This window comes from Lacerta agilis, chromosome 1 (assembly GCF_009819535.1).
Source record: "Lacerta agilis isolate rLacAgi1 chromosome 1, rLacAgi1.pri, whole genome shotgun sequence".
NCBI classification, from domain to species: domain Eukaryota; kingdom Metazoa; phylum Chordata; class Lepidosauria; order Squamata; family Lacertidae; genus Lacerta; species Lacerta agilis.
In genome coordinates, this window is record NC_046312.1 from 90,747,766 (window position 1) to 90,765,781 (window position 18,016).

At 44.4% G+C, this 18,016-nt stretch overlaps 1 protein-coding gene across 2 annotated transcripts in view; it reads right to left on the minus strand.

The window, feature by feature from the left end:
• The window catches only part of ITGB5 (integrin subunit beta 5), a 74,112-nt gene that overhangs the window by 3,865 nt on the left and 52,231 nt on the right, over positions 1-18,016 (minus strand). For both annotated transcript variants that reach the window (XR_004427481.1, XM_033163130.1), the window contains exons 11-12: positions 6,114-6,336; positions 3,885-3,988 (exon numbers count right to left, since the gene is read on the minus strand). Coding sequence is in view for 1 of the 2 variants with exons in the window: in XM_033163130.1 (XP_033019021.1) it covers positions 3,885-3,988; positions 6,114-6,336 (327 nt within the window). In the remaining variant the exon portion in view is untranslated. The remainder of the gene's footprint in view (positions 1-3,884; positions 3,989-6,113; positions 6,337-18,016) is intronic.

Genomic DNA, 18,016 nt, shown 5'->3' on the forward strand with positions numbered 1-18,016 from the left:
TGTCTTTGGAAGAGGAAGTTTCATTTCCTTATGCCAGTCTCCATGGAGGAAGTAATTGTCTGGAAATAAGCTTAATTTTGCAATCCAGTTGGGGCACAGGAAGTAGCGGGGAGATGGAGATTAAAATATTCAACACTGATAAGGTCAATGTTGTGCATTACAGAAAAACATGCTGTGATAGATACACTGCATAGGGTCAAGCGAAGGCATTAAACTGAATAGTTATGTAGCCAGAGATCTGGGGCAGGTGAGAAAATTGCATCCTCAGGCAGGTCTCATTGGCAAGTCTCTCACTTTTGTCCATATGGGTTTGCAGTTTTTAAACACTACTTCGTCCCCTTGGGGAATAAGCAATCGGGTTTCTAATGGTAGTGCTTAGAACAAGCAAAGCCACACTATGTATGTATGTATGTATGTATGTGTATGTATGTATGTATGTATAAACTTTGTGACTACCAGCAATATAATGAAGCTATACAAAAAGTATTTGAAGCATAGTTGAGCAGTGCCATAGCTTAACAAAATTACAGCAGGAAGTAAAAAATAATATTCAGTAGCCTAGGCCAAAAGCCTGACAATAAAGTTTTGTTTCCACCACACAGCAAAACACCAAGGCCCCTCAGACTTAAATGTCAAAGCCTGGGTGTGAAAACAAGGAAATCCCATTTACCCAGCAACTGCATGTTTCCATTGATGGATCTGAATGGGTGAGGCAGGATTATATGGGAGGATTGGCCCTTCAAGTATCCTTGAGCAGGTTACTTTCCATCTGCCTGTGCTCCTGCTCCCATGTAAAGAATCTGATGTCTTCCCTTTTCATGTCTCTTACTGTGTGAGTGTTTGGCTGCTTGGCAGATGGCTTGTGGACCATGTCAGAAGTACAGACCGTTGCAGTTGCCACAAAGTTTCTGTCTCAAAGATGCTTCAACCTTCATTATTCCTGATAGCAGATTGCCCACAAATCCCTACCGGTGCATGTACAACTTCAGACCAAACTAAGAGCAACTTTGTCAGGAGAGGAATCAAATATAACCCTGCTAAACATCTTGAATTAGTCACATTTAATAAATGAATGCTCTTTAAACTAATTCTTTAAAATAGATTCACTAGTACATCCCTGGGGAAGTTCATGGAGGATGAGACACCTAGCCATGATGGAGGCTATGCACTGTCTCCATGAACTGTGGAGGCAATGCTGTGCCCCCATGGTCAGAGGCAGAATGCTTCTGAATTTCAGTTGTTGGAAATTGCAGGAGGGTACTCTTGTGCTCAGATCCTGCTTGCAGGTTTCCCACAGGCATCTGGTTGGTCGCTGTGAGAACAGGATGCTGGACTAGATGGGCCATTGGCCTAATCCAGCAGGCTCTTATATTGTTATGAACCAGTTGTTGCTGAATTGCATCTCCCATCATTCCTAACCATTGGCCATGCTGGCTGGAGCTGATGGCAGCTGAAGACCCAACAACCTCTGGAGGACCACGGGTTCCATATCTGCTCTAAAGCTTTACCAAGAAGTTAAACTAGTAAACGTCAACCAACAAACTCAAACTAGCATGGGGAGAAGCAAAGAAGGACGCCTTCACCACGGTATGGTTCCCCTTTATCACATACACAGCACAACAGGACAATGATCTATCCCCACAAACAGCATACGAATCAATTTGGCTAACCTGACCCAACAACCTACCCCCCCCAACAAGCCACACCGCAATCAACTGAATGCAGCCAACCAAGCTTGGGACCCCCTAACCTCTCTCATTATCAATAAAAATAAATACATAAACAAAGGATCTACCCATGTGATGCTGACACAAACCCCCACACTAATAATAGGCAATAGAACAGAATCTCCACCCTCTCTTTTCCCCCAAATGCAATATGTTGATGACAAAAGTGTCTCTCACTAAATGTAAAGGAACCGTGAAAAAGACTGAATTGAAAGTGGAGACAACAGATGTACCTTGACCGTTTGTTTTGTAACACAAAAATCTTTAACAAAAACTAATTAAAACAAACAACTTAAGTGGTATTTGAGGGAAAGCAGTGTATCCCACTGTTCTCATGCTAGTTGTTTGGATCACTGCTAAAACCAAGTATCAAGTTCACTTTTTGAGCAATAAACCAACAATTTGTAAAGGCTCCTAGGGTCTGATCAGACATTCCATCTCATCATATTTGAACCCAGCTACAGATTTTCAGAAGAATGCACACGAAAGGCCTATCTGGTTTAGGATAATAAGTAAAGCCCTAGTAACAAAAGAGTGATTGAGAAAACGAGGCTCCTAAATGATGCTGGCTACAATGCCAAGGGATTGCACGCTCTCCAGTGATTCCTTTTGCTTTCCCTCTTGCCTTCATTTTTGAATACTCTGCAGACAACAGTCCCATTTTGAGGCGCACAGCTGCAAAGTGCTGACAAAGTGGAGATGTTATCAAAACTGCAATCAATCCACTGTGTTTGCATTCCAAAAATGTGCTGAATGGTTTTTATCGCCAAAAATTGCTTGAAGGGTCATTTTTGAGAGAAGGGGGGAGTTGTGGGAGGAAGGGGGGGCAGACACGGCTGTTTCAAGCAGTTTCTCCCCCCCGCTCCCAGTGGATCATATAAGGACAGGCTGTTAGATGAAATGAAAAGGCCCGTCAGATGAAGCAGAAGGGTCCATTCTCCTATATTATTCAACATCTATATGAAGCCAATGGGAGCTGTCATCCAGGGATCTGGAGCATGGATGGCACACATATTTCTCCCCATTCTGTCTGAATCAGGAGAGGCTGTGAAAGTGTTGAACCAGAGCCTGGAAGAGGCTGGATCCCAATAGGACACTCTGGGGTTGAGGTGAGGAAGTATGTTTGAAGGAGTCCAATATGATCACTATGCCATTGTATTTTATGCTCTGTCCAAAATGTGGTGGCTACAGAAGCCATAGACTCCATGCCTCTTTATGGGATCCCATAAAGGAGCAAGTAAGGAACACAGACATTTTAGTTCAATTCTACCCTACACTTGTGAAGCTGGTGCAAATCACTTCCCAAAAGTGGATCTCCAGAATTTTTCTGTTTGCACAGGAAGAGCTTTGCATGCAATTCAGCACAATATTGGCTACGTTATCTCTGCAGAGCTTAAGCATATGAGTTTGGAAAGCAGCTTCAAACGAAAAGCCTGCATTTCAGGGTTATCTGTTAGCTTTTTGAGATTGGTAGGCATCTGTATTTACACAAGCAGCCAGAAGGGCTTCAAGGGGCATTTTTAAGAACACACACACACACACACACACCCTCTCTGGCAGTTTTGGATGCCACTAATGAAAAAATCTGGAATTTTCTCCCTAGGAAAGCTGGTTGATAATGGAATCACATTTAAGTAGCAAACAAACTCACCACAGACAGACAAAGAGGAAGAAAAAAAAAAGTATGTTGTAACATTTGCATTGACAAATAGTCATTGTCTGTGAACTGGCTGGAGTGGGGTTGAGCCACAAGTACAGCTGAGCAGCTACAGCTGTGATGGCCCCCCAATGCTACACACACACACACACACACACACACACACACACACACACACAAAATGGGAATGTGACAAAAGGTTCAACACAATAGAGCTTGAAGTCCAGAGATATCAAACTACTGAATCCACACGACAATGTACTCCAGACAGAGAGCGGCTGGCTATATCTGTTGCCATTAGGATCACCTCACAGCTACTTCTTTTCCTACACACACAGTTCTTTAATGTTCCTCTCCCTTACAATTCTAATACAACCAACCATTTGTCTATATTTTAACGAAATACATTCCAAATTCCCTTTCCCCTAAAGTTGTGAGACTTTGATAAGCAGCATCGACTTCTGCTAGGATTCTGCCTAGTTTATCTTGCCTGTACTTACTGAGAACATCCACTCGAGTAATGATCTCGTCCCGGCAATGTTTTTGGCAGGTCTGGTTGTCAGCCAGTCTTCCTGAGTTAAACAGCATACACTCAATGCAGTCCCTTAGAAAGAGGAATGAGAAGAGATTGATAGACTTCCCTTCAAATCACATCTGAGTGCAGTGGAGTCTTCCCCCATAGGGAATGGGGCACTGCCCCCACCAACCTCCGTTTACCCTCAGCCGGTCCCCATCTGCCTTCTTGCTTAGAACCAGTCCAGGGAAATGGCACTGCCATCAGCTTCCTCCTCCTCCTTGGTCTTAAGTGTTCCCATCATAGAACTCGGCAGGAAGGAGGATGGGAGCAAAACTAGAATTAGTGGGCTCTGTCACTGGTTTTGTCTATCCTTCTCTCTGGCTCCACCTACTGTTGGCCTCCCTGTCTTCTGCCCCACAAGTCTCCGTGCACTGTAGCAACCACTGTTTGCATGGGGAAAAACATGGACAGTCAGACCTTTTCTCAAGGTAAAACCTTTCCCCCTCTGTGGCAACCACATATAAAGGCTCCTGATGATTTTATTGGTACAGGGGTCATGGCTACACATTTGTTTCTTATCTGTAAGGAGAAACAGTTTCCATTCAAGAAGAAATAATCACTGCTGGAGTATCAACCCTCCATTCCATGCTCAACTGCAAATTGGGTGATTTTCCACTTCATAAAACCTAACTCAATTGCCAAAATGATTTCCAAATCCCTCTTAATTTTAGCACTAGCTTTCTAGGGATTCCCAACTTTTAAAATAGCACTATAAATATTTACTCTAGAATCAAGTGACCCTTGCAGTTTGGATTCAGCTGTGAGCAATATTTTTATAATGGCCAGCAGCAGCAAACAGTTGCATTTGTGCTCTGTATGCGCACGATGGAGACCTTATGCCAGATAAAGGATAGAGACAAGCATGGGTCCTTAAGGTCAACAACTTGCAGATATTGCCTTAGATAAAGCTCTTGTGGTTTTCATTCCTAATTACAGTAACCTGTTGGAAATAAGGGGCTCTTCTTAATGCTCTAACTCTTGGGGGAAGTAAAATGGCCATTAATCCTCTCTAAGAATACTTTTAAAAAAGGAAGAAAGGGAAAGTGACAAGAAGAACCCCATAAAAGGATTTGCACTGGGAAATTATATTTAGGACAGTCCTGTTTCGTAGAGAAGGTATCCAACCTTTGGAGGCTAATACAGAGAATTAGCCAGTTAAGGCTGTGTAAAATTGAAATTAAAAAAATGCATATTGCTTCAGATCATTTTGCATTCTTTGAAGGATCCTTTCATGCATTTCATTATACACAATACTATTAATGCACGCCTGCACAACATATGAACCGTCAAGCTGAAAACAGCAAACCAGGCACATATTACAGCTTCATAAACCTGTTTTTGCTATATGATTTGGAACTGGGGAGAAATGGAGGTTGTCAGATACCTGACAGGTTCCAACACAAGAGCAAGGAGTTGCATTCAGCTTGGGGGTGGCGGGGTGTACAAGCCTGAACAAGTGCCATTAAGCAACAAACATCAATCAATGCAAGCTAAATGGATGTTAGAACTATAGAACACAGCAACATAGGAAGCTGCTTTATATCAAGTCAGATCATTGGTCCTTGTCTACGCAGACTGGGAGTGGTTCTCCAGGATCTTGGGCAGGACACATTCCCAGTCCTGCTTGGAGATGTCAGGGATTGAACCTGGGACTTTCTGCTTCCAAAGCAGCTGCTCTACCACAGAACTACATCCTTTGCTGCCGTGCATGAAGACAAGATGGTAGGTGCATGATCCTGGGACTGTTGAGTCTCCTACCCCCTAGCTCAAACGGATTTTCCCCAGTTCTACCACCAGCCTTTTTAACTGCTGAGGCCAAAAACTGAGCCAAAGACTTCAGGTATGGAAAGTACTTCAAAGCTATGGTCTCATCTACAATAAGCTGTAATAAGCACAATGTACTCATGGATGTAGTCTTGGACATGTCACATGTCTCAGCTGCAGATTCCCCAACTGAAAAATGGGAATATTGATGAGCTACCTCGCTGGATTCTAGTGATAAGTAAATTTCAAGCTGTGGTGCACCATTGCTTCCTGAATATTTGTAGGTATATCAGCAGGTGGGATGGACACCAATGAAGCTGGAGAGCAACATAATGAGGCACATAATGTTATTTGAAGGGTTTTCACTCTTAACTAGCTCCCACAATACCTTTTTGTGCTGCAGACGCCTGGGCAGGTAGGGCATTTCTCACACGTCTCTCCAAAGGCACCCGGTTCTGTGCACTGGCATTTCCCACAAATGCAGTTGCCTCGGCCGCTGCACATCTGGCCATCATTGGAAAGGCAGTGACCCGTCTCTGTCGAGCAGTTGCAGTTGTCCCCGATGTAACCACGGTGGCATTTGCACTCCCCACAGTGGCATTCCCCATGACCTAGAGGCAAATTAAACAGAGCAGGCGTCACTTTTGCTGCCAAGGAAATGGGGACACAGTTCCAGAAGACAGCTGAAAATCCAATTAAGAGGCAGTAATGCTACCCAAGAGCCAATGTGTTCAATGATACAAAGCTGAGCTTGGCTCTGTGCTTGAGTAAAAAAGTCTTAGATCAGCCATAGGCTCGCTGTGAGACTTTGGACACATCACTGTTCCTCACTGCTGGTCTGAAAAATGGGGATATTAAATGACCTACCTCACAGGATTGGGTTGAAAGCAAACACATTAAAGATTGCAATACTGTGTAAATTTAAAGTGTTGCGTAGTAGTAAAAAGGGCAATATCAGGAATGAGTAATTAAAAACTGACTGTGGAGGGAGACATCACATTCAGCAAAAAGTGTCGCCTACAAACTATGGTGTAGTTCTCACAAACTACACATGAGATGGTAATCCCATCTGCTGTCAGCTGTACCCCGTGAAACTGCAGGTGGGGACTCGCTTTACTGAATCCTCTCCACAACAATGCAAACCAGCCAACCAACAATGATAAACAAAGCACATGTAACATACTTCTGATGCCAACAAAACAAGCCTTGCCATCCTCTACATAAGGAATGTAGCAAAGCCCCAAATCATCAAGCTAACACATGTATCCCTTCCCTCTTCCCTTCAAGGGCATCCAAGGATGGTCCATTTTATCCTCAACCACTACTCTGGAGATGACAAGTTCCCGCAAGGTCTATCAAATTCTCTCTGGGCTAATGGCTGCATGTACAGAATGTAGTTCACCCGTGCAACAAGACTATCCCACCCCTTGGCCTCTAAATCTGCTTTGGAGGGTGGGTGGGGGGGAACAGAGCAAGTTTAGGGGTCACACGGGGAGTGCGGGGGGGGGGAGAGAAAGTCCCATTGTGCAGGTGAACTTCATACCCCACTTAGCACTACACGGAATTCCACTCTCGGGTTCAACCCCAACAGACACAACGCCAGAACTCAACAAAGGCTAAAATTAATTGGCATGAGAATAGCTACACAAGGACTGCTAGACTCAAATGTAAAAAGTAACAAGGCTGTACATTTGATATGTTCTAGAATAAAGGACACTTTTTAAATGGGTGGCATCTCATTTGTAGATCCAACCTGGCAAGCTTAAGCTGCACAGCATACAGACCAAGGGACTAAGCAAGAAAATTAAAATAGAAGCAAGTTCCTAGTTATTGTTTCAAGTGAAGCAAAAGTTCAGACACACTCTTTTTGGCTCTTGATTATTTCCTGATGCAGCTGAAGGAATATGTTCTTAGTTAAACCCCACCCTCTTTTTTTCATCCTTGTCTGTTTTGCACTAACAAATATTTAATCTTATTAAATATTTTCATCTCAGAGTCTCTTTCCTTGTTTTGAAATAACAGATTCTACTTTGTGCCAACACCAACAAACATTAAAAGGCTACTACAGACCTTGCAGCACTGCTGTTGACAATATTTTGCAGCAATCTCTCCCTGGAGGAATCATTTCTTAGCTGCTTATGATAAAAACCATTCACAGAGGTCACGACTTGCTATTTAGGATACTTGGAAATAAGAGGATCTTTAAAAGCAGACGTATCTGAGCCAGCCAAACAACTCCAGGCCAGCCACTTTGGGATGTTCAACATATTTGAAAAGTAGAGGTCCCTGGCTCCCCTCCTTAGACATTTTGGTGCAGGTTGGGGTGTGTGGAATCTGCAGTAACCTTTGTAGTACTAGAGTCAATGAGGTTACATTGGAAAGAAAACTGAGAGGCACTGGTTAATTTTTGTTGTTTCCATTATTGCAAGGAAAATCTTTGGACACTTAAAAAGTTTGCTCAGCTGGAATTACCGTGAAAGAAATGGAGCTGCATCTGGTTCATTACCAAGATTAAACCAGCTTTCAATACACAAATGCATCAAGAATTCCCAAGCCTGTGGCAGTCTGTTTGATATTTCTTATACACACACACCCCAAATTAAGAGACAGGGAGGGAGGGAGAAGCCAGGAACCTTTACAATATATAAAAGGCTGTCTTGGAGAAGCATTCCAACTCTAAAAATAAATGCTGGAAAAGCACAGCACCCTTCTGCAGGCACAAGTCTTCCTGGTGAATTGGAATATAATCTCAGCCCAAGAGAGGAAAGTGCATTCTAAAAACAAGTCAGAGGTGTCAAAGCAACATACAGAGACTGGGTGACTAACACATTTGAAACAGCATTCTGCCTACTTCAGTTTTTAAAAATGCTACACCTGAAGTTGAATGATTGTAGCATGTTTCAATTGGTGAATGAGTTATGTTGCTCTTGAAACAAAATGTCAGCTATATGATAGTAAGGTACCAGTATCAAAAGTTTAAAGCATTTCTCTCTCTCTTTTTTGGGGGGCGGGGGGGGGGAAGTATCAAGAAACATGCATCTGTCCCCTAGCACCTGTTGCTATTAAACCCACCATTCTTGTTTTGGTTTTGCATCCGATTTATTCATGCCATTTGCTAGAAATATTTCACTTCCAGCTTTGCCACAAGGAGCTTCTTCTAGTTTAACTCTGAAATGAGATGTCAGATGTTTCCAGCTCTTCCACTGAAAGCAGTAAACCTAATTCCATGTTTAAAAGTAATAGCCAATTTTATTAGAGTGCTCTTAAAAGAGAGCAGACTGACAACCTGATCGTTTCCATGCGATATTCTCAGAAGCTCTCTTCCCTAGATCTCTATGCTTGTAAAATCAGTGGCAGGCAAGAGTGCAGTATGAGCAGGCAAGTGATTCACAACCTGCGCCACCACCAGGGGCGTTTCTAGCCCCTTGGCTGCCAGGGGCGGCAAGCCAAGAGGCACCCCTGAGGGCGGGGCATTGCGGCATGTGCATGCGTCATGACGTCATGACGCACGTGCACAGAGCAATGCCACGCCCCTGGGGATGCCCCCGCAGGGGGAAAAAAGGAAAGCAAAGCGGGCGCTTGAACGCGCCAGCTTTGCTTCCTTTTCTCTCCCTTTCGGCGCCGAAAAGGGGCGGCCGAAAGGGGGGGGGAAGCAAACAGGCGCGTTTAAGCGGCCGAAAGGGGGGGAAGCGCCTGTTTGCTCCCCCCCTTTCCCTTTTGGACGCTTCTTTCGGCGCTGGCTGGGCTGCGCCTCTGCAGCCCAGCCGGCACCGAAAGAAGCGACCGAAAGGGGAGAAAAGCGGCTGTTTGCTCCCCCCCCCCTTTTCATTTTCGGACGCTTCTTTCGGTGCTGGCTGGGCTGCGGCTCTGCAGCCCAGCCAGCATTGAAAGAAGCATCTGAAAGGGGAGGAAAGCGCCAGTTTGCTTCCCCCCCCCTTTTCCCTTTCGTCCAAAAGTGAAAAGGGGGGAAAAGCAAACGGGCGCTTTTCTCCCCTTTCGGTCGCTTCTTTCGGTGCCGGCTGGGCTGCAGAGCCACAGCCCAGTCAGCACCGAAAGAAGTGTCCGAAAATGAAAAGGGGGGGAGCAAACGGGCGCTTTTCTCCCCTTTCGGTCGCTTAAACACGCCTGTTTGCTTCTCCCTCCCCCCTTTCGGCTCCGCAGCCCAGCCAGCGCCGAAAGGGGCAGCCGAAAGGGGGGGAGGGAGAAGCAAACAGGCCCGTTTAAGCGGCTGAAAGGGGGGAAGTGCCCGTTTGCTCCCCCCTTTCCTTTTTGCCGCCGTTCGTTCCGTCGCCCTGGGAGCAGCAGCACCGCACACACTGCGCTGCTGCTCCCACGGCGACGGAGCAAGCAGCAGTGCGTGGGGGTGACAAGCGGCGGCCCCTCCCACCACTCCCCACGCACCACCGGTCACCCCGGGAGGAGCAGCGCTGCACGAACGGGGTGCTCGCTCAACCGAGCGAGCACCCTGTCCATGCAGCGCTGCTGCTCCCGGGGTGACAGAGGGAGCGGCGGCGCGCGGGAGTGACGGGAGGGAGCGGCGGCGCGCGGGAGTGACGGGAGGGGCCGCCGCTTGTCACCCCCACCCGCTGCTTGTCACCCTGACACTGGGGGCGTGCCGCCCCTGCCGCCCCTCCCCAGCGACGCCCCTGGCCAACACTGGTCTGTGTACCGGTACATATGGATGCAGGCTTCTGTGTGCACAGCCCCAAGCAGGATGAGGGGTTTTGTGTTCAAATCAGAATTATGCTCACATTTCAACAGGGCCAATGCAGTAGCTAGTGATACACACATCTGTACCTTTGGAAAAAGAACCAAAACAGCTTGGAAGTTGGGGTGGGAAGGAGTCTACACCTTAGCCCAGGGGTCAGCAACCTTTTTCAGCCGTGGGCCAGTCCTTCAGACTATGTGGTGGGCCGGACTATATTTTGGGGGTGGAAATGAACCAATTCCTATGCCCCACAAATAACCCAGAGATGCATTTTAAATAAAAGGACACATTCTATTCATGTAAAAACATGCTGATTCCTGGACCGTCCGTAGGCCAGATTGAGAAGGCGATTGGGCTGCACCCGGCCCACGGGCCTTAGGTTGCCTACCCCTGCCTTGGCTTTTCCACATTTCTGAGCCCTGCTCACAAAACAACTGGTCAGCAGGATGTGAATTTCTTTTAGGACTAGGCACTTGTAGGACAGACTACAACTTAAATGTGTTGTAGAACAGAGTACAGCAGGTTAAACAGTTGTGACCAAAGACACTTATTTAAGTCTTTCTATGGATGGCCATTACTGTGGGATGAATACGGAATGAAATGGACCTTTGTGAAGACTGGGTGTTTTTCAGCAAGCAATAGCAGACCATTATTTTTGCAGGATGAAAACTGACCAATGCCTTCGCTGAGCAGCTCACAGTAAGGAAACAGCCTCTCTGTGAGATAGTTCATAGCCACTACCATAAATTACAGCTGTAATATGTAAACTGTCCTGATATTAGACAAAACAGAGATAAAGGTATCACTCCTTCAAACTTGGGAGTCCTGCTGCTAAATTACTGCCATAGGAGATGAGAACACCATCATGTCCATCTAGCTCAGGACTGTTTACACTGCCTGGCAGCAGCTACCGAAGGTTTCAGAAAGGGCTCTCTCCTGTTCTACCTGGAGGTGCCAGGGATTGAACTTGGGACTTTCTGTGTGCAGAACGAATGCTCTGCTACTGAGCCACAGCTCTTCCCTTAAATATCATTGGTTTTGTTATGGTAAAAGGCCCTGCAGTTTGCCTCCCGTGTACTTTAAATTACCTTCCCAATTCCCAGGAGATAAAAACAAGACACACGGACCAGCTAAATCAACAGATTCAAGCCTCAGGAACTTGCAGCAGTCCAAGAAACAATGCTGGTTTCACCAAAGCTATTCCCTTTCTCAACAAGGGAGATATGGGACTGACTCAGACTCAAATTCTGAGATGCATCCCATTGCAGCTACATAAGCAAAGACTGGGAGAACACTGCTATCTTGCTGTCAGAAGTTTAGATGTGAATGTTACAAATGCTTAAGGGTTGTTTAAGACATTGAGTTTAAGTTAGAAAATATATTTGTTTAATAAACTTTAAGTTTATTGAGAGATAAGGTTAAGATTTATGGAAAAAGATACAAAGCTACCCAAATTTTATATCAGTTTTGAATGCAGGAGGGGGAACGGGGGAAGTCTGAAAGTATGTAAAGAAGATAGAACCAAGAAGAAGACTGAGATAGGTGTATGTTTAGTTATGTATTTGCGTTTTTTCCTATGTTTATTGTTATTGTTATTGTTGTTGTTGTTGTTTATTGTTTGTTGCTTATTATGTATTTCTGTATTTTCTTTTGTTTATATATGGAAAAAGAATAAAATCTTTATTAAAAAAAAAAACCACTGCTATCTTGCTGTTGTTCAGGGGCTTGTCAGGACGCTGTCCTGGCCTCCTTTCCCCCATTTCATGCAGGAAGCCTTGCTAAGTGAACAAGGCACAACAAAGAGACCATCTCCCTTCATCTCTTCCCTCCCCCTCACTTTCCGTTTTTCTCCACTACTCTGCCTTTTCAGCAGGAGTGTCAAGAGCACAATACAAATTAAGAGATTTGGCACAGTTTAAGACACAGACCTCCACGCTGCAGCCTTTCTGCAATTTGTTTACAAGGACACATGCCAGTCCTCATTGCGTTTGTCTGGGTTTTTGAAAAAAGGAAAGGGGGGGGGGGAAACCAAGTGGAACCATTACAATTAGATTAAACTGGCTGAGTAGCATTTTTTCATTTCCCAAATGGAAACTCCTGTAAATAAATGCATGATTGCCCATATATTTAAAAATAAAAATAATAATGGTGCTGGACGGGAGCCCTAATGCAGTCCAATTAAGTTCCAGCATGGAAAGAGATCACTTATACAGAAATAAGACAAGCAAGCCAACTTCTGTCTCTTGCACCTTAAATCATAATGGGACTCCGACTAAAGTCAGCAGCAGGACTCCTACTTATTTTTATGGACCTGGATTGCACCCTTATAAATGGTTGGCCACTGTGGGAACAGGATGCTAGCCTGGGGTCTGATCTAGCAGGGCTCTTCTTATGTTCTTAAGAGAGGGATCAGAAACTTCAGTTGTGCTCACCACTACATGGTGGGAGAACATAACATTACTGTTGAGAAAAAAATGAAGTGGTCCTCACATTATCCTTGAGCACAATTCAAAGTGCTGGTGTTAACCTTTAAAGCCCTAAATAAAGACATACATGGTTAATTTAGGGCAAGGGGTATCCAACATGATGCCTTCCAGGCATTTTGGACCACAACTCCCCCCAATCCCATTCAGCATGACCAATAGTCAGGGGTGCTAGGAGATGCTGTGGTCCAAAACATCTGGAGGGCATCACATTGGCTATCCCTTATTTACAGAATGCTTTTTCCCACAGAAGACACAATCCCCTAGAATGCACAAACATCATCTGAAGAGGCGGGACTGCTCCAAGTCCCATTGTTAGCAAATGTTAGGTGGTAGTTACAAGCAGCGGGACCTTTTCTGTAGCAGCCCCCTACTGTGGAACTCTCTCTCCCCTAAAGCCTGCTATGGCAGCTCTGCGCTGCTTTTTACAGTGTTAGTGAAACATTTGGGGTCCAAGACCTAAAATGGTTAGGTAGCTTGGGATTCCGACTCACTAAAGCTAATTTTTATATTGTTTGCTGCTGTTTTTGTCTAGAAGACTTTAATTTATAAAGTTGATACTTGGGGCGTTTTACAGTAGTTTTATTGATATTTCTACTTAATGTTGCATGCTGCCCTGCAGGCTTTGTTTGGTGGGATTCAGGTTTTTGAAAATAAGTAAGTACAAAGTAAGAGGAATGCAGGAAAAAGCTTTGAACTTTGGAAAATCTAGAAGGTTGAGTTTAGAAACAGGGTGTAATGAGAAGCAGTTCCTTCTTAGGCAAACAAGTTAAACCACTTCCTACAGAATTATTTCCATGACTCAAGACAGGAGGATTAGCTTCTGTCTACATTCCAAAATGGCACAAATAAGCACGCATTATACACTGCCACTCAAAGTGACACACAGTGAATTTTGCATAGCAGAAGCTCTCCCTGATGTTTCTCCCAGGTTAGCAGACTACTAGGGTTAAAAGAAATTAACCAACTGTGAAGACGGGAAAAGCTAGAGCACTTCCAGACTCAAGAGAATAAAAAAAGATTCTAGCAAGAATACAGTGGTACCTTGGGTTACATATGCTTCAGGTTACAAACTCCGCTGACCCAGAAATAACGCTTCAGGTTAAGAACAGTTTCAGGTTAAGAACTGTTTCAGGTTAAGAACGGACCTCCGGAACAAATTAAGTACTTAACCAGAGGTACCACTGTACATGAATCTGCACAGCTGCTAGTATATTGTATTTTGTGAAATGAGGCTGTACACAATCTATAAGCTTCTGAAGAAAACTTAGAATCACTTTTCCCAACTCCCACAATTTCTGCTTAATGCTTTGAAACAAGAGGGAGGATGCCTGAGCAAGAAACCTTCATAGAAACAACTGAGCCTCAGGACAAATAATTAAAAAGTTAAGCCAACTTGTCCTCCCTGTTCTGCTATCTTCTGCCCCCGCACACTACAATAAACTAGGAAAAATTAAGTTAAATATCATAAATCAAGAATGAGAGGATGGGGTTGATTATGTAAAAGCATCCTCTATTGGTCACACTTCTGCAAGCTATTCCGCTCACTGTATTCTGGCAATGTGCTTCTCACCTGCTCAGCAGGATCACATATAAAAAGAAATCCAACCCAACAAATGGTTAGGCCTATGTTGTGCAGTAGAACTTAACACAATCTTGTAGGGATTCTTTTTCACCCCAAGTGAGAACTGCAAGCCAAAAGGGAGCAGGGGGGGAAGGGGGGGGAAGAAATGTAATGCCAACAGTGGCTGTATAGATCCAAGAGCTGGTGGTTCCATTTTCCAGACTGTAGTGCAAGGAGACTGGAATGCCCCCAATAACACATTCCTTCACCTAAGAAAGCAGCATAAATGCTGTGGCACTGAAGATATATGGACACCCCACCCTGGGTGTATATGAAAAGATGCGCCTTGCCCACAGAATCTGCACTAGGGCAATTCCCAAACATATTTCAATAAGCTCACCATTATGCATAATGAAGCACTGGGTTCATTCCCCTCACAAAACTACAATTCCCAGAGTGATTTAACAATCAGTCCCTCTTTCTCAGAGAACTCTGGAACAACTCTTAACTCTGTGAGATGAACAAGGGTCTCCTGGCAACTCTCAGCACCCTTAAGAAACTACAGTTCCCAGGATTCTTTGGAGGAAGCCTAGAGCACTTAAAGTCATGCAGCAGGGCTTTAAATGGATGGTGCAGATGACGCCTTACGCAGCAAGTCACACAGATACACAAAGCAATGTTGCTGGACATGCCTCATTGGGGGGCAGTATTTGGAAAAACATGGCTCTTCCAAAACATTACACTCCTTTAGACTGTCCAGCACCCTCAGTCTTGCCAACCCTTCTCATATAAATCATTCAGCATTCACAGATGCAGTTATTACTGAGAACATCGTCTTTTTCCAGTTATTCCTAATGCCATTTATTTTGAGTCAGCATTTTCCATTTAGTCTGTTGTTGTTTTTACAACAACCACAGACTTAAGCCACTACAATTGCCTTCATTATTATTATTATTATTATTATTATTATTATTATTATTATTATTAATTTGCAAATTTAACAAAGAAGGGAAACAAAAAGGAAATTTTAAAAAATGAAGGGAGAAAAAGAGGTACTATATAAACAACAACAATAATTAAAAACACTGTCAGTTCACATTAAGGATACCTAGATCATGAAGTCATTACCATCCCTCCAGTTTGCTTCCTGTCTTCACACACACCCTTGTTTTTCATGCTCTCAGCAGGGGCTAAGAAATGACTGGAGTTAATTTAGCAGTTGGCAAAAAGCAGGCGTCCAGCCCTTCTAGACTCTTGAGTTTCGTGACCTTTGCACATGTTAAGGATGAAGGCTTTTCTTAGCAAAATTATTCAGCCCCTCCTTTTCTGCAGGCAGAAAGCTTCAAATAACCTGTGAGTGTTCTGATCATTTTTTCCTTCTTGGTCAGATGACTAAAAGTACTGAATTTTCATGAAGGCCATGGAAGCTTTCATTAAGACAACTTCCCAACAAAGTGCTATACACTAACCATAAGCCACTTATGTGCCACGTTCCTGTTTAAAACACAAAACTATGCAGAGGTGTGTTTTTACATTCCACCTCAACCTTCACCATTTTAACTTGACTTAACAGGGCATGTATGTCAACCCATGTGAATATAAGCTTGCTGTTCCACTTCAAGCTCATGCCACTTTAAATCAATGAGTCTTTAAAGTGTCACTGCACTCATTCCCCTAACCACCCACTCAGGCCCCTAAAAACAGAAACAAAAGTGGGAAAAGCAGTGGATGCCTTTATAGACTCTTTAAGTGTGCATTACTGCCACTTCCTGAAGAACCAAAATTTACAGGACTGGATGCTCACTGGGAGAACAAGGAACACCATAGATTCTTGTCTGCACATTCTCTCACACACCCCAAATAAACCATAATCTTTTCCCCCCCAGCATTCATTTTTTTAAAAAGGGTATGTGCCTAGCATTTGAAGAGCCAGATATATGGGGCAAAAATGTACAAACACTATTCTTTCTGTGTGAGAAACCAGACTGCTCCCCCCTTTCAATTTTTGGGTCCCCCTTGCCCCCACCAGAAAAAAAATATTGCACACGCCCATGTCAAGAGTCCTTTGGAAGACCTCTCTCGTATCCTTGGACAAGTGACAACATGAACAAGCAGTAGCAGAGCTGTCAGCTGTGGAAGGTGTAACCATTCAATGCAGAAACACACAGGGGCCTGTCAAAGACCCAACGGTCCAAGGCATAGGGAGTGGCTGGAGCAGCGTGGGACCCCTTGACCCTACCAAGAGAGAGCTGTTAAACCACCTCAAAATACCAATCTCACACATTTGTTGTTTCAAACCTAGGGAGAGCAAGCCCTACCCAAGGCCAAGCTACACGGGATATTCAGTCACGTTGCCCCTGTCATTCCTCTTCTTCCCCCACCCCGCCAAAAAATATAAATAAATTACAAAACATGTATCACGGGAGGCTGCTCTCTGCAGCGTAAACTGCCATGGAAGCAGCTCGTTTGCTTTTTCCCAACACGGTGCATTCTGCACTACATGGGGAAACATCCTACCAGACGCATGTAAGCTATCAATTGTTGGGATTAGCAGGAAAAATTGTCTTGGTGGGGGAAAAGCACCAGCGATGGAGGTGGTGAGGAGAGGGGAAAAGAGAGAGGGTGTGAATGCATCACAGGGCTCAGAGGAATGTGCAGCCTCCGAATGTGGGCCACAGCAGTGGGCCACACCACCCTTTGCCTCAGCACCTCCATCCAAAGGTGCTATATGTGCTTAAGAGCACAAAAGGAAATCAGCAGTTGGGGAAGGAGTGTAGCTTAGTGGCAAAGCACCTTCCTTGCATGCAGAAGGTCCCAATTTCAATCCCTGGGCTAGGCAGGACTGTGAGACTCTTGAGACCCTAAAGAGCTGCTGCCAATTAAATGCAGACAGTACCAAGCTAGATGGGCCAATTTGGTATAAGGCAACTTCTGATGTCTCTGTGTAACAGGTTACATTTCTGTGCCTCATCATTTCCCTCACATTCTGCCTCCCCCCCACCCCAACTTGAATGCCCAGCATAAATGCAGCAGGTTCCTCGAATCCATAAATTTACAGATAAGAACAGCTTACACGATAAATTTATAGCTGTTATAACCTGGGCCAGGACTAGGAGGTGAGAATGTCTGGGGAAGGGAGTAAGTGGGAGGCAAGGAGAAAAAGTTAAGGATTCTGCTGAAATCTCCCTGCTTTTTGACAAGCCGGTAGCAAGAGTCAACTAATACGCTAAGCAGCATGCCTTACTGAGATGACTGGATTTCAATAATCCAAAAGGGATGAGCAAACAAGGGATCATTATGAGCAGAAACAAAGATCTATTTATTTTGCATCCATCATCTTTGTGCAAATTGTGAAATTCTTTCACAACTTTGCTGACGAGGAAGTTTGATTTTTTTTTCTCTTCCCTTGGAAAGGAAAGTATATGGGTCACGACAAGGATTTCTATACTCAAGGAAGTCTCCTTTGCCACTCCAACCATCCTAGATGCATCCAAACAATACTTTGCAGTATACTGAAAATAATAGTTGGATTATCA